The following is a 16,389-nucleotide window of genomic DNA, read 5'->3' as shown; positions in this document are numbered from 1 at the left end:
TATAGTATGTATTGATTGTTATAAAGACTCGTATTGTTCGAAATGTTTCAATGAATTTCATGAGCCAGAAGATGATCACAAAACCTTTACGTATGTGCAAAAGAAGAAAAAATAATACAAATTTTTATTTTAACTTTCTCTTCCCAAATATTGCTGATTAATTAGTAAATTTAAATTAGCCTCGCGTTTCAATTCAATACACAATATGCCAAGTTTTTTCCTCTTTTTTTTTATTCTTTTTTATCAGGCAATTTTTTTATCTCATTGTGAAGATTATAAAGTAGTATAAGCGTTACTGATATTCAAATTTAATGTAAATGAATATGGCTTGTGGAACAAGGAGTTTCAACCAGTATTACTCCGCGTTTATAGGTAAAACTTTATACTATAAATCTTTTGTTTTGATTAGCAGGGCGCTTTATTCCACTTTCTTGGTCTTAAGTTAAATCTTTTTTTTTTTTAAATAAATTAATATTGTTTTTTGTAATTAATTCGAAAGAAAAGAACATATCGTGCCTTTTTAGCTTTTTTCCACCCACAAATTTAATGGACCAGCATATTGAATTTCTTCAAAAAATAAAATAAATTTGCAATATAAATTAATTATTTACATTGTGTTAATTTCTTAATTTAATCAGATGACTTTAAAAGTATTTAAATGACATACAAAATTATGAAATAACTTTTACTTAGTGCATACAGTCGTTAACAAAAGGTTAACGAGGTCAGTGGCAAAAAAATAATTTTTATAAAATTGGCAATTAACAATTTTGTATATTTAATTTAATTTGTAATTAAGTTTTCGATTTCGATGTAAAATTATTTTGCTTAAATATACATTATATCTTTATAATTGAACGACTAAAAAGTTTTGTTAATTGTTATTCTGTACACAGGATTTTTTTCCTAGTTAATTGCTATGGATAAGGACGGTGTTAAAAGATAGTTATGCGATGTGCTAACATTTTTTATTTAATTGCTTGTAGAAATATTGATTGTAACAGTAAGACAGGTTTATAGAACGTTGTTATTCACCGGAAATGCCCGTTTTGAAGTCCCATAAATCCGAGAAAGAGGTTTTTAGAAAATGTTCAGTGTGTGTTGTACACATATGTATGTAAAAGATTGAAAATCGCTTAAGAAGACTTACGGGTAATGGGCAATTTTAGGGATTCCTTTTGAAGTACCATTTCATTTCAGTCATTATTAAAGGTAGTTAAATGAGTTGCTAAAATTACGAGTTAAAAGAAAATTCCACTTGCAAGAAAATACGGGCAACCCGAATTCTGCTCTAATTATATAATCAGAGGTATTTACAATTTCGTTGTTTCATCAATTCATGTCGTAATTTATCAGGATATTATGCAGGAATATGCTAGCAGCAAGGATGAAGAATTTTATTTGAAAATGTAAGTACTACTACTGTCTATCTAAATCTTTTTCGAGCATTTCTAAAACTATTTCGGTTTGAATGTGGAGTGATTTCTAGAACTAAAGTTTCCACCTGCTACTTTTCTGTGTAGAGTTTAATTACAAGGGACAGTAGCTATTCCCCGAATTCGTGTTGGGTAAGGACTAGATGCTGAATCCAAAAGGGGTTTTTGCGAGTACTGAAGAGATATAATTTTCACATCAATGTCTCTTCACTCACTAGTTAACTAGGACAGAACGTGATTCATGTGGATTCTCTTCAAACTATTATAATGGAGAAATTCAGAGCCCTGTTGTACACTTGAACGTATGAATTGGGATCTTGGGTGTAGGATACCCTCAACGAGGGTAACAAGTATAAACGGACGGCTTGTGCTGCCTAGAAATGGCCACGATTATTAAGAAGCTATGAAACACATATGGTAACACACAAAAGTGTGCTACCTCTGAAGCAAGATTATCCCCTTCCATTTGTTAAGTTATTTTAGCAGGTGAGATTCCTTTAATAAATACGTAGATCAAAGTGTTAAATTCATCTTCATCAATATGATTGGACTATTAGATATTAGAGATTCGTTAAGATCAGAAATAGCTCTTTTAGAACTGGTTAAACCACTTCCAGACTGTTCTTCCTACTTACGCAGCATTGAATGTCGAGTAATCTTTACGAATGATGAAACCTTGTTAAAATCTACTGAAAAATACGTATACGAAATATGGCTTTAAGACTACTTGACTTTTCAAACCTTCAATCAACTTGAAGAATATTTTGATAGACAATAGTGCAAGCTACATAATCATATAAAATTATACATCTGCACCGTCAATACTATTGACGCAGAAAAACTTACCGAAATAGAACGAAATGATTTTAAACATCAGTCCAATACTTCGAGCGTTATGTGAAAGCCTGGATTCAAAAGTAGGAGAAAACCTCTTTGTTGAGAAATTTTTTTTCAATGAAATTATTTCGTCAGAAAATGAATTTATAAGAGGGAATTAATTTTTTACAACAAAATCAAGATTACACAATTTGATATAATTGTCATAAATTACATCATGTATCAACAACTGATATCAGTCAACCAAGCGAAATTATCATGTTCCACTTGATATTTTTTATTTTACTAAATTCCTATACGACTTTTTAGATAATTTTATTTATCTCTTCAAAATCTTTTTAAGCTGGTTGAATGAATTTAGAATTGTTATAGGTCAAGCATAAAACTACTCTTCAGACGTCTAGAGTTATTAGACATACACCTTTATTATATTCTTCAAGCCTTCTTCCTTGCAGCTTAAAAAACATCTCATGTGTAGACGCGTACGGCTTCCTATTACTGCAATTAAGTTTCTAATTCTAATTGAAATAAATGCTAATATTAAAATTTTCTACTAGTCGACTTTACTGATCTCAGTTTCTGTTGTGTCTGTCATAAATTACCAGCTGGTAAGTTAACTGATTGTAACACCATCCAACCCCATATTAACACAACATACATACATATGTACATACTATGATATGTGTGCAAATTATAAATATCGCCATCAAAACACAAAAATAATTTCAGTTCCATAAAATTGTTTCAAATAAATGTTAACGTTTATTGATAAACAATTATAATTTTTCGTATGATAAATAGTAAGAATCCCTAACTGTCATCCCTTTTTTTGGCTTCCTAGCAGCAGCTTCTTGCTGCGGGCAGTGCTATTTGTTACTATCCGAAAGCTGGAGGTATTCCTAAAAAGATTTCGTCCCAATGACCTTAAATGTTGATCGCGCCCTGAATTGAGAAAACATTGTATCGATGGAGCCATTTTTGTAAAAACTCCGAAGCTTATTTCGTAAATCCGCTTTTTCGTTTACCAATTTCCCTTAAATTTTTAATTATAAAAGTTCTTCTGGATACTACTTGATTTATATAAACGACAGAACAGGAAGTTGTTCTGAAGTTGACATATTGAAGAGGTGGTAAATTTTCCTATTTGGAAAATTAAAAATCTTTGTTGGCCTTTAAAAAAAATATTTAACTTTTATATTTCTCAAGTCATACCTTAGTACGTTTCGAATAAACCTTGTTTCTTTTTTCCGTATTTGCCTAAGGATTTGTTAAACCCAATTAGCTGCAGAGTCAATCTCTGCAGGCTTTTAGATTAGATGTAGGAGTTTTGAAAAGGGTCGTAGTTAGGCTTGGTTACACAAAGCATTACTAAGATCCTTGAAGAATCTGAGGCATTTTTCACTTGAGTTGTCATTGGATGTTAAATAATACTTTACTCATTCATGAAAACGTAATGACCCACTTTTTACTTCCTCTTTTATTAAAAGTTACCAGTTTTACTCATTACTCTTTTTTTTTCAGCAAGCATTGCTGTATTGGGAGTAGGATGCACCGTAGGATGGACAACACCTATACTGAAGAAACTCAAAAAGCCTGATGCCACGCCTATTCACATTGACGCTTCACAGAGTTCATGGTTGGCAGCATCGCACGAAGTAGGTCACTTCTTAAGTCCTCTACCTGCTGGTTATGCACTCGTCGCGTTTGGAAGAACGAAATGTATCCTAGTTGCTTCAATATTTGCTTGCATCGGATGGATTTTGGTATTGGTGGCCAAATCTGTAGCTGTACTCTACGTTTCCAGACTGATGTTTGGCATCGCTATGGGTATAATTTTCACTACAGTACCGTTATACATTGCTGAAGTAGCACCAGCTAGTTCACGTGGAGCACTCAGTACTCTATTCCAAGCTATGCTTTTCCTAGGTCATTTGGTTGAGTTTTCTTTAGGGCCATATGTTCATTACGACGTTTTGGGTTATGTTTCTATTGCTATAGCCATATTTTGGTTACTAGCAACATTTATACTACCTGAATCACCACAATATTTAGTATCTGTACAAAAGAAAGATAAAGCTAAAAAGACTCTGACATGGTTACTGGGTACAGAAGATGAAGAAACTATACAGAAAGAGGTAACCCGGTTAGATGAAATATGCCAGACAGCTAACAACACAAGAAGGTGGAAGGAACTCTTTTCCAGCCAATACAGGACAAAATTACTTGTTGTTATTATGGTTGCAATTGCACAACGATTTACTGGAATGTCAGCCGTTGTAGCTTATGCGTCGATGACTTTTACATCGGTAGAAGGAGGCGGCATGACATCCGACGAATATACCATTTTGTTTGGCGCTATAATTTTTGTATTTACTTTTGTCTCGGCAGCGCTTATAGATAAAATCGGGCGTAGACCTTTGATCCTGTTGTCATGCGCTGGATGTGGAATCTGTCATTTCATAACTTGTATATTTTTCTACATAAAACCAGCGAATATTAATTGGATTCCATTTGTAAGTATAACAGCATTCTCTATGCTCTATTCACTGGGACTTGGTCCCATTGTGAATACTCTTCAAGGAGAATTGTTTCCACCGAACATAAAAGGTTTAGCATCCTCTCTGACCACTATTGTACACGCAGTCGCTTCTTTCACTGTCACAAAATTGTTTCAAGTGATCAGAGATTCTGTTGGAATATATCTAAATTTTCTAGTATTTGCTATAGCTTGTACAATATCCACTATTTTTGCTTATAAACTAGTGCCGGAAACAAAAAGGATGCAGCTGGTTGACACACAAAAACCAGATTAAGCTTTGCGAAGGCCTCTTAAAGAATAAAATTCACATAAACTGAAGTTTTGAATTATTGTGCATACTAATTTTCGGTGCCAAATGTATCTGAATATTTCATTCAAGACTCGCCTTAAAACAAGTATGAGCACACACAAAAAAATGAGATCGTACCTCTATTTTAACTCTTGACTTTTTGATTGCAGCTTTTTATTACTCCTGAGAAAAATAATTCCATCAAATGTTTTAAATCTAGCTTTCATCGGAAATCTACGTTTCCCTCCAAAGCTACCTCTACTCTCGGTCTGTTAGTAGCTTACATTTGATATTCTTCTTAGACACCCCTTGCCCTATATATCTTATATAAGACGCTGATCTTCAGAGCCTCCTCCATTCATATTTGAGGCTGCTAACATTCTGGCAACACGCATCAAACTGCATTTATCGCTCCTTTATAAGACACATAATATCTAGTACATTAACTGAACTGATCCTTTAAGGGAAAACCTACCTATCCCCTTTTTCAGACGTCTTATTTTCATAGTAAAATGTGTAAAATTAAAGACGGGGACGTACACGATTTCAATCAGTATACTAATGACGTAGTCACAATACTTTTCCTGCCTTGTCAGAGAAAGGTAAACAAAAATTAATAAATGAATAAATAAAAACCTGAGAAATTAATTAACAATTAGCTAATCCTCTAGTTGACTGAACATGAACGTTCTTAAGCACTAAATTTCAACAGTTTTTTTTAAGGCAATGTACCTATTGGTTATTGCCAACTTCACAACCTCGTTATTTTCTTAAATAAATTGCAATAAACTTTTCTTAAATTTGTTGATGTCTTTATTCTTTTGTGATGGAAAAAGAAAATTTAGGATTGACAGACTAAAATGAATTTCTGTCCATGCAATACTCGAAGAGCTTTAAAATGAAGATTGCGCAAGGGATCAATTATTTTGTTTCACAACTACATATTATTAAATACAAAGGCCTATCAGGTGTCGATGATGTTACTTTTATCTCTAATCTGGTATATATCACTCTAAAGACTTGAGTCAGAGTAGTTTGTAACAAAACGCAATTTAAATAGATAACAAATTCTTTAAATGAATTTTAGCTACTTCAGATCTTGTGGCAATAATATTGTCGAAAAATTACTAGAAATTCTGCAAAAATCCACTATGTACTTAATATTCTAAATGAGCCAAGTCTATTTAAACAATTTTTGTTTTCTGTGATGCGTCAAAACATCAGGTCATTAGTACTTGCGAGCCTTTTTCACTGCACTGTCAGCTTCCGAATAGTGATCTCTCTTATAGAAAACACTGTCCACAACCAGACAGTGAGCTGCAAACTGTTAGGAAAAAAATCTAAGGGCCTGCAGTCAGATTCAAAACAGTACATACTGATAAAATGATAACAATAAGTACGCTAAAAACTGTTGTTTTTTTTATTAAGAAAATAACACAATTTTAATTTAACAAAAAATTATTTTTATTAAATATAACTTTGCTCTCCATAAAATGTGAGCAAAGTATCGAAAAAGTCTCATAATTTAAAATGTAAATTTGTTTATTATTGTAAATTTACAAGGAATATTTATATATATTTAAAAAAATTGTAATAATATAAAAAAAATTACTTTATTTTAAATAAATTTGTTTTATTATTTCATCGTTTTAAATAGAAAATATTTTCATTTATTTTTTTATTAGTTATAAAGACTTTATTTTACTATTTATACATCACAAAATAATTTAATACATTGTGTGATTTTATAAGGCTGGAAAAAATTGAACATAGGGGCTTTATTAATGTGGAAAATACTTCTGTAAAGTTTTTAACCAGTGTAATGGTCTATAATATTCAAATTTGAACTTTCAAATAAACCATCAATTAAAACGTAATTCTTTTGTATATTAGCAATAATACATTTTCATATATTCATTTTTTTTTCCTTTATTCGTGTTTGATGTGTATTTCTGGTGTAGTTATGATAATTTAAATAATCCATCGGAATCATTTTCATTTCTCTGTACATGCTAATGAACAGCCAAAAGTGCGATGTTTTGAAATGCAAAGGGGTTTATCTTCCTTAGAGAACGTCTTGGTTCCAAAGAGGCAATAATTATCTAAGTCACTTTATTTTTTTTTACATAAAATAACAAAGCTCCCAAAATTTTCATATAAGAACTCCTCCTCCAATCCCGCATGTAAGGAAATCCCCGAAAAAAGTTTCAGGAAGAGTACCATCTCATTTACGGGAAATCAATTTAGTAGCCCGCTTTAGAATGTAAACAGGACAAGACTGTGTCTTGCTCTAGCATTGATTGCCAGCAATGAAATCAGCCGTTTATCCTTACTATCGTATTACTGCACTGCAAGACATTTGGCAATCTTGAAGGCCTATCTATTAACACTTAATAAAAATAAAAAAATATTTATACTGTACTACCAGGTCGTGTAAGGCTGAAATAACCTGCAATACAGGAAAAAATTACATATTTAACGCAATAAACTGTTAATGCGAGAAATGTAATTCAAGAATAAGGTTTGAATAACTGGAAGAATTGTGAGGTAGTTCGCAGGATTATTTAATTTCTGTTCGTCACAGAAACGCTCAGTTTCTCCTTCTCAGTAGACCGATTATGTTCAATAAAAGATAGGTTAAGAGACACCAGATGGGATAAGGTATACGATCAAGCTGGCTACCAATAAATGCCTTCAACTGTATTGCAATTTATGTAACTAACTGCTAAAAAAAAAAAAATAATAAAATGAATACTTGCAATGCACTAACTTCGAACGACCCAATTTGTTATAAAACAGAAAGGTTTATAATAAAGTCAGCAGTTGAAGTAGAGAAAATGTACAGGGCTAAAAGAACAAGTATCTCAAGGATTTACAAACTTCTGAAATTGTTCAGCGAGAAGAGAAGATGGCAATCTTTCTGAACATAATCTCCATTTTAACGTCTTTGGAAACTGTTTTCAATGCAAAGTGGTTGTTGAAACATATTTCCATTATTTCTTAATACCACTAAGTTTGTTTGCTAAAACATGCATACAAGGCTCTGGTTAAAAATAAAATAATCTTAAGTTACAAAATCTTTAAAAAAAAATTACTGTTCATACATTACTTTTTGAAGTTTTTAACTTCTAATGTTTATCAAATACACATTTTAAATACAAAACGAAATTTACCAACATTTCATATTAATCTGAGTATTAATTTTTTTATTAGAAAAAAAAAAATTAATGAATTATTAATACGAAAAGAAACATACAACATATTCTTTTGAATTGAAAAAGCATAAAATTTATAGTTTGCATTTCAAATTTTACAATTAATTTATTAAAAGATTAAAAATTATCATATCTATACAAATTAATTTAAATAATTGCAAAATATCAACTCCAACAAATTTTTCTATATTTTGCTTTTGTTTACTTACAATTTCGAGTTGTGTGTCTTGCAAGGCCATCTTATTTATGACGGCCCGCAAATTTTTAAAATTGTTTTTGGTACTTTTCTTCAATGGTTTGAATAAAAAACAGGGTGTACTTAGCGTTCTAACAAAGAAGTACAACAAAAAATATTTCAAGAACTAGTTAGCTCTAAAGTGGTTAAATTCACGACCGTGCATGAAATTCGATTGTTTAAAAAAGTCGATGTGTTCACAGTAGTTCCAAGAAAATATTATTATTAGTAGAACAAAATTGAACTCGAAACGAATGAATTTATTGCACAACTCGTACAAGAAATGAGGTTTTACATTTTAAGCTACTCTCCCTTTCTTTTTCCTAAATTAATATCTAGCATTCTTTGACTGCCTTACTTATGCGAGAAAAAATTGTCCCAAAAATGTGAAAAATTTAAATCTGCTATTTTATTTCTATAACGGTCACAGTGGTAGCTTTTCTGGCCTATTTCACAATGGAATCTACCCAGACGAGCCTTTTTTAAGAACAAGTTCTTTAAATTTTGGGTTTTTAAGAACGTTATATTTTTTTTTCCTACTTAAAAAAGAATAATACAGAAAAATAGACCAACATGATCCTTTTTACAGCCAGAGTGGGAAATCTGAGCTAAAACATGTTCAATCCTTTGATTTCCATGGATTAGAAATAATTTATTGTCGTTTCCGGTTACCATCTTGAACGTATTAATGATCAAAGTTTGCGTTTATTAACGTTACGCTTTAGCGTGCAGTTTTTGACGATCAACCCAAGGGACACAAATATCCTCCCGAACAGTTTTAATAAACGTATTAGTAACTTTTTTCTTTTTCTTTTTTTGCAAGAGAAATAACTAATTTTTTGAAGAAATAAGCCCCATTTTAGGAACTACTTCAGGCCAGAAATAACTAACGGTGAGTCTGAGTGTGCGACTAAAGTTTTGTAATGAGGAACCACGAATTCTTTACATCAATCAGTTGAAAATCGAGAATGGTCACTATTTAAGGAAGATTGTTGTGATGTCATGTTGATCTAGATGAGGTAAAAAATAATATTCAGTAAAGCGCACCACACACGGTCAATCGGTCTGCAGCAGTCACACCAAGAAATATCAGTCTTACTGAATTCAGACTGACAGAATTTTTGACCATGCTTCAATCATATCGAGTGGAGGGATGAATTTCAGTTTAAATGATCATGTCGGCTCAGAATGATCTTACATCAGTCAAAGGCCTCAGTCATACACAAGTTTACAGATGAAGACGCTTCAGTATTGTGTAAATTCAAAAACCTAAATTTCCGTACGCTAATAATGGCGAGAATAATTTACGTACATTAAATCGCTAAATTGAAGCGTCGAAAACCTCTGGTATGTTAGAAGACCAGCTGGTTTTCAATAAAATCAAACAAAATGAAGCATTAGCCAAATTTGCTTACATTTTTTTTTAAGAAATGAAGCAGATTTCGAATATTTCGGGTGTAAATTATAAAAAATAAAATAAATTTAAAACTCTGCATTTTAACTGTAGAAAGAAATATGTACAAACCAAGTTCATTGGGGTTCTATACACACTTTCTATATAATATTGAATATACGGCGGCTCTCATAAAAGAAGAGGAGTCTTAGGTACATAAAACAGTAATTATGTTTTTGCATTCAAAAGATTTTCTATGGTAGAAATTTGAAAAAAAAAAAGTCAAGATAAAATAAATTATCTATTTTTCAGACAGGGCTTAACGTCCAATTAACAAATTAGTTGCCATGGACGGGGCGAAGCAAATATTTTATTATTGCCAATTTTTTTAAAAGCTAAAACGTGACTGACTACAAGCGAAATTTAAACAAATCAGGTTTACTCATTTTTACAAGTTATACAAAAGAGCAAACGTTTCGCCCGATTTCTCTTCAAACGTGAAGTCCCTCAAGCTTAAGGGTCCCTAAAATTATCCATCTGGTGGAACTTCTAAGTTTTTAGCCTCTAAAAAAGAAAATGTTTTTAAAAAGGACCAAATAACAGTATTGTTGGAGGGAAAAGAAACTGATGGCTTGAATGATAGTGTAAAGATTGAAAAATACAATTATCACCACCATTCCACGAATGAAGTGATGGAATGATCACGATCGTGAAGTGAATGGAATTAGGCTGAGTCCAAGTGACCGTATGTTAAGATGCCTTTCTTACCTTTGGTGCTAATCGTGACTTTTTTGTTCATTTTAATTTTTGTACGTTTCGGTGGAAAAAGAATCTTACATTTTTTAGATTACAATTTTTTTTCTTTTGCAATTAATTTAATTTCTTTTCTTACATTTAAATATAAATCATTTTAGTAATATTTTACTCTGCTAATATCTTAATAATGGGAAATATCTCAGCAACAACCTGAAGTACGAAACGTATTTCAAGGTTTTTTTTTTTCAGAGAAATCAGGATGTCAAAATCACATTCTCTTTCGCTTATTGCGATAAAAATATAGTACAGTATCCTGAAGCGCAATACAAACACACAGTTTAGAAATGGTTATTCAAACTTTTCAAAAGGTACCAAATCCTTAATTTTAAATAAAAAAAATATTAAATCATAATACCTTTTTAATCACCAATATCTTATTTTAATTGTTTTAAACACTGCTGAATTTTTTTTTATTCTACAGTTGTGAGAGGCACATAAATAATAATAATTATAATAAAAATGTGCCTAATATTTTTTTTTAAATTAATTTTTCTCAAAAAAAACACTTCAAAGATGTCACTGGCAAGCTTTCCTTTTTTTCCTTTTAAATTAAAAGATTATTTTCTTTTCAATTTTTTTTTTAGAAAAAAATAAAAATAACAATTTACTGTAAAGAAACGTATCGGTGCCTGGTAGACGGAGCACTCCTCCTTGGATTACGTAATAATGCTGGAGGCGGCGAAGACGTTGTAGACGGTGGAGGAATTAAATGATGGCGACACATAGGACAGGTAACAGCCTGTAAGGATTTTTAAAACAAAATCTATTAATTTTTAGGTAAAATTAAGAAAAAAGAAATCTGGAACTGGAGGTGATATTATATTTTATAGATAGAAGTGCAGGTATTATTACAATCTAAGGAGCTACCACAGAGTGAAACATAAACCCACAGAAATTGTCTGTCTGTGATGTAACAATGATGCAGGAAATGCCTTCTTCTTCTTTTTTTGCCGGTCAATGAACATTGAGTCACTACTATACCTAAAACATAATTGCGCAGTTATAATCAGCCCTTGGGTCCGAAATCGAGAATGTTTATAAATCGCCAGTAACTCTCTTATCCCCTAATTAACGACTGTATACCAATGCCAATATTTCTTGAAGCCGCATTTCTTACATAACGTTGTCGTAAATTTGACGAGGAAATATTACTTGTACGAAATCTCCTTGGTGGGTCTCGTTTCGCGCATAGGTTCAGCTTGCAATGGTGCAGTGCCGATTATTGGTGGAGCTTCATCGGTAATCAGCATAGGGTGGACGCTACTATAATGAAAATTCTGGGCAAGATTTTTAACGATTAGCTTGTTCGGGCGATAAGTATTACACTAAAAGAAATTCTGAACGAATAGCTTCAGCTGTTTGCTAGTTAAGAGAACTAGCACTAAAAGAACCTCTGTTGACAGAGAAAGTTATACAACTTGAAAATAATCAGAATGAACTCTTGATATTCAGCAGCCTCCCCTTAGATTCCCCAGGGAACCTCTTTACTGAGCGCCATACTTTCTGTTACGGTTCTAACTTATACATTTTTTCCAAATAAGAAATCATAATACATGCGTAAATAACATTTTCAAAAATTATAACTCTGCACACTACTTCGAAATGTCACTTTTATAAGGGGAAAAAAATCACAGCAAAGATGAAAATTAATAAGAGCGTTTCTGGATGTGGAATTTTCTTCAAATTGGAAAATTTAGCTACAAATTTATTACTCCTTTAAAATATGTAAGACACATAACTGAACATTGTTTTGAAATGATGTATTAGTGGAAAACTTGCCCAACTCTCCCTCACTCCCACGCTTTTAATCGAATATTTCTCGGAAAAATGTTTTTTTGTTGAAAACTCTCAGATACTAGTATCTTTCTACCAATATATATAATATATATAAATTAAAAGTGAGTCAATACCCTTTTTAGCCACGGTCGGATACATGCGGAATGAAATTTATGATCACAGGGTAATGATTTAGCTTTGTCTCCAATTTTGAAATCTCTTAGGCATATCGAACACTGTACATCTGTAATCAAAAATAATAATAAACATTGAAATATGTTGGTTTTTTTTTAAATAAATAAGTAATAAACTTGAAAAAAAGGGGGAAATTCAAAATAATAACCTTCTTCACTAATGTCTACAGATGGTAGATTTTTAAAAATGCTCTGGCCATTACGATGTTGTGGTAAAATAAACGCTTCTCTATACTGTCGAAGAATATTCAACCATACTCGTACATCCCCAGTTGATCGTAAAGTGAGCACTAACGATGATCTTAGCACTTCTAAAGCTTCAGCTCTGACTTCAAGATCGTATAGATCAACCGAAGGGTCTGTACGATCTCTTCTAATTAACGACTGTATACCAATGCCAATATTTCTTGAAGCCGCATTTCTTACATAACGTTGGCGTAAATTTGACGAGGAAATATTACTTGTACGAAATCTCCTTGGTGGTCTCGTTTCGCGCATAGGTTCAGCATGCAATGGTGCACTGCCGATTATTGGTGGAGCTTCATCGGGCAGTGCACTTCCGCTCATTACTTGCGCCGAAGTTTCTCGACGAGTATGCGATCTCAACATCATACTGGATAGATTATTACGTGGCGCCGAGGAGAATGAATGAGATCTTACGCTCACTCTCATTCGATAACCACCGATATTAACTCCGCCTCCAGCCATTGACGACATCGAACAGTACTAAAACCTGTAAATTAAAAATACGTGTTATTATATCGTAATACTTTTAGGAGAAAAAAACCTACGCAACTTTCTCTTAATAAAATTCTCTTTTTTTATTTTCCAAAACTGTTGGGATGGGTACCCCTCATCATTTGCTATTAAGAGACGGAGCTAAACTACTTAAGAAGAATATATTCCACTTTAGTTACACAAATAAAAGATCCTTCTCAATTAATTGCTATTAGGCTCAAATAAATTAATACAATATAATAATTAATACATAAACACAATCAAAACTCAATCAAGAAGGCAACAGTCATACACTTGCAATCCAGCGTAACCTCTACATAGATCATACTCCTCTCATGCACTTCAACCTCCTAATCAAAGCACTCTTCCACACCAATATGTTCGGAAAATAGGGAATGACAAGTTTTCAAAACATCTTATAACTTCAAAACATAAAGAGGAAAAAAAATGGTTCAACAATAAGCGAAAGCCAAACATGTAGATTACTAAGGAAACAGCACTTCAATGGGAAGTTCCCAATACCTCCTTACCAGATAATCAATTTTCATGAAACAATTTTGAAGCAAAAATAATACGTTTCCAAATAAAAAATAGCAAATTAGATTTAGTGAAATTTGCAGAGAACTGTGATCGCACTTCTGGTCACGCCAATTTCTTAAATCAAGGAATTTTGATAATATATTTAATCATATTCGATGTGGTATAAAATAATAGGAAGGCTTCTTAGAGGGAACCGCTCACTGAGAGCTGCCATAAAATAGTTTTTACTTAAAAATGCTATATTACAAAGGCATGACAACAAAACTAGTGAAGTGAAGCTCATACACCATCGAAGGTCAAGCAGAATTTAACCACATTTTCAATTTCAAGAATAGCGAAAAGTTCAAGTAATTACTCAATTATTAAGAAAATTATGTGCTCATGACATAGCTCACAAAAATTATTAATAAAATTTGAAATATCTATTACCAGAAAATTAGCTAATTTGTGGCAACAATCAAATCGAATTTCAGCTCAGTGAAAATATGATCGCTGGTACGCAGTTTCCTCTAAATGGACATTAGTCTAATTCCGGCTTTCCAATTCCTAAAAAAAATTGTAAAAAATGAACATTCTTTCTTTTTTTTTACCATTATGTAATTTCCATTTCGAAAAAAGAATGTGCAAGAAATCCGTTCATGAATTACGTCTTTGGGTAAATCAATTTCAAGATCTTAGATGAAAACTGGCAGCTCTGCGAATGAAACGTGAAAAAAAAAAATGTAATCCAGAGTAACTAAAGTGTACATCATGCAGAGAGCTTTGGTATAAAGATGTTTTAGAACTTCTGCACAATTTGAGATAATTTTTCTAGGGCGTAATCAGTATTCATTGATTGCAATTTTTTCCTTTGATTTAATACAATTAATTGTACAAAAAATACTTATTTTTAATAAACAGAATAGAAACCTAAATATGCTCGGGTATCTAACGTACTGTTATGATTGCTAGGCCTGAAATATTATTCTTTGTAGCATATCAAACAATAAGGAAAGTCAGAAAAACCGTTCCTGTTTGGGAAACTTTTCAATTCAAGCGCTGATTACAACTTTTTTTAAGCTTCATCTCTTTAAACAAACAAAAAGTACTTCCTCAACAAACTAAAGTTACTAAATATAAATATGAAAAATTAGTAACAAATAAATAATTAATTATTTAGAAATATGTAGACTAGTTTATATTACTACAACGGAGAAAAAGAAAAACTACTTAAATTGGCACCATCAGGTTGGTTTGCATAAATATAGGTTAAGATGCACATAGAAAACATAGCTTGTTCGATCATCTATTCATTTTTATAATTTAACAACACTTAAAATAATAAATGTGAAAAAGAATTTCAACAGGGCAAACTACATGTGAAGCTTTACACACACCAAGAGTACAGAACAAAGATTGCTAAAACAAAAAAAAAAGCATAAATTTTTGACGAAAGTGCTTTTAATATCGTATTTCGAGTTTTCAAAAAATTATTCATTAAAAAAACACCTATTTCTTTTTAAACATTTAATCACTTGTAGAGAGATTACACCATACTATGTACATCCTGACACATAAGAGAAAAAAAGTCGCTACAAATAATATTATGAATAACGCATAATGCAATTACCTTTTTTTTAAAGTATCATATGATGGAGGAAACTATAAACAACCCCGTAGATAGTTGATAAAAATTATGACAAATATATTTTTATAAAAAATCTACCTGAATAATTTCTCTAGAAATCAAGACACAGCATTCAACTCTTTACACAAGATGTTTTACGTCCTCTGTCACTTCGCGATCAGTTAATTGCCGGTAATGTACTTTACTTAGAAAAAAAAAAAACAACACTGACCGGAGAAACTAACTATTACATCGAGTTTTCTGTCATGAATCGAACTTAAAGAAATAAAGCTAACTTAAAACCAAATTATTAACCTCAAATTGAGAGGGGATATGATTCAAAATATTTGAATCGATCAAACTAAAATTAAGAGGAAATCGATACCAATTGTCATTTATTCCTAAAATAAAAGTAATATAATTTTTTGAGTCAAATGAATATCACTAAACAATAATATTTTAAATTTCACAATAGCCATCATTAAGAAATAAATTTTATAAATACAGATAAAAAATATATATATTATATAGCGACTTTTGTTACTTAAAAATAAATGATTTAAAAAAAGGTTTATTTGTTTTTAATACAGAAAGAGTCTGTAAAATAAAGTTTTAATCTAACCTTATTTGGTATAAGAGCCCCCCAAGGAAAAAGTCGTATTTAGGCTACTTAAGGGCTCACGACTTATCACAAAAGTATACATTATATTGTTCGGATTTGTGGACTCTTTGGTTCTTCCAAAGAGGTAGCTCGAGCTAGTCTTCTCTTTCGTTT

At 31.6% G+C, this 16,389-nt stretch overlaps 2 protein-coding genes across 4 annotated transcripts; one reads left to right on the top strand and one right to left on the bottom strand.

Moving 5' to 3' along the window:
- The first annotated feature begins 240 nt into the window (after positions 1-240).
- On the top strand, positions 241-7,849 carry LOC141458600 (facilitated trehalose transporter Tret1-like). Its single transcript, XM_074136828.1, has 2 exons — positions 241-372; positions 3,795-7,849. Exons 1-2 carry the CDS (start codon positions 318-320, stop codon positions 5,084-5,086), a joined length of 1,347 nt encoding a protein of 448 aa, XP_073992929.1. The 5' UTR covers positions 241-317; the 3' UTR covers positions 5,087-7,849.
- LOC141458602 (uncharacterized) lies at positions 7,504-15,935 on the bottom strand. 3 transcript variants are annotated; one of them, XM_074136833.1, is made up of 4 exons: positions 15,618-15,935; positions 12,880-13,463; positions 12,671-12,780; positions 7,504-11,499 (listed from the first exon to the last, which is right to left on the bottom strand). In XM_074136833.1, exons 2-4 carry the CDS (start codon positions 13,445-13,447, stop codon positions 11,365-11,367), a joined length of 813 nt encoding a protein of 270 aa, XP_073992934.1. In that variant the 5' UTR covers positions 13,448-13,463; positions 15,618-15,935; the 3' UTR covers positions 7,504-11,364. The 3 variants fall into 3 exon arrangements, with proteins under 3 accessions (XP_073992934.1, XP_073992933.1, XP_073992935.1); XM_074136832.1 differs by having other exon boundaries at positions 15,714-15,934; XM_074136834.1 differs by lacking the exon at positions 15,618-15,935 and adding an exon at positions 14,438-14,802.
- Positions 15,936-16,389: the final 454 nt, after the last annotated feature.

This window comes from Rhodnius prolixus, unplaced genomic scaffold, assembly GCF_049639745.1.
Source record: "Rhodnius prolixus isolate KJV_2025 unplaced genomic scaffold, Rpr scaffold_5, whole genome shotgun sequence".
Classification (NCBI taxonomy): Eukaryota; Metazoa; Arthropoda; class Insecta; order Hemiptera; family Reduviidae; genus Rhodnius; species Rhodnius prolixus.
Note: the sequence above shows the minus strand (reverse complement) of the source record. Positions and strands in the feature narration are given on the sequence as shown.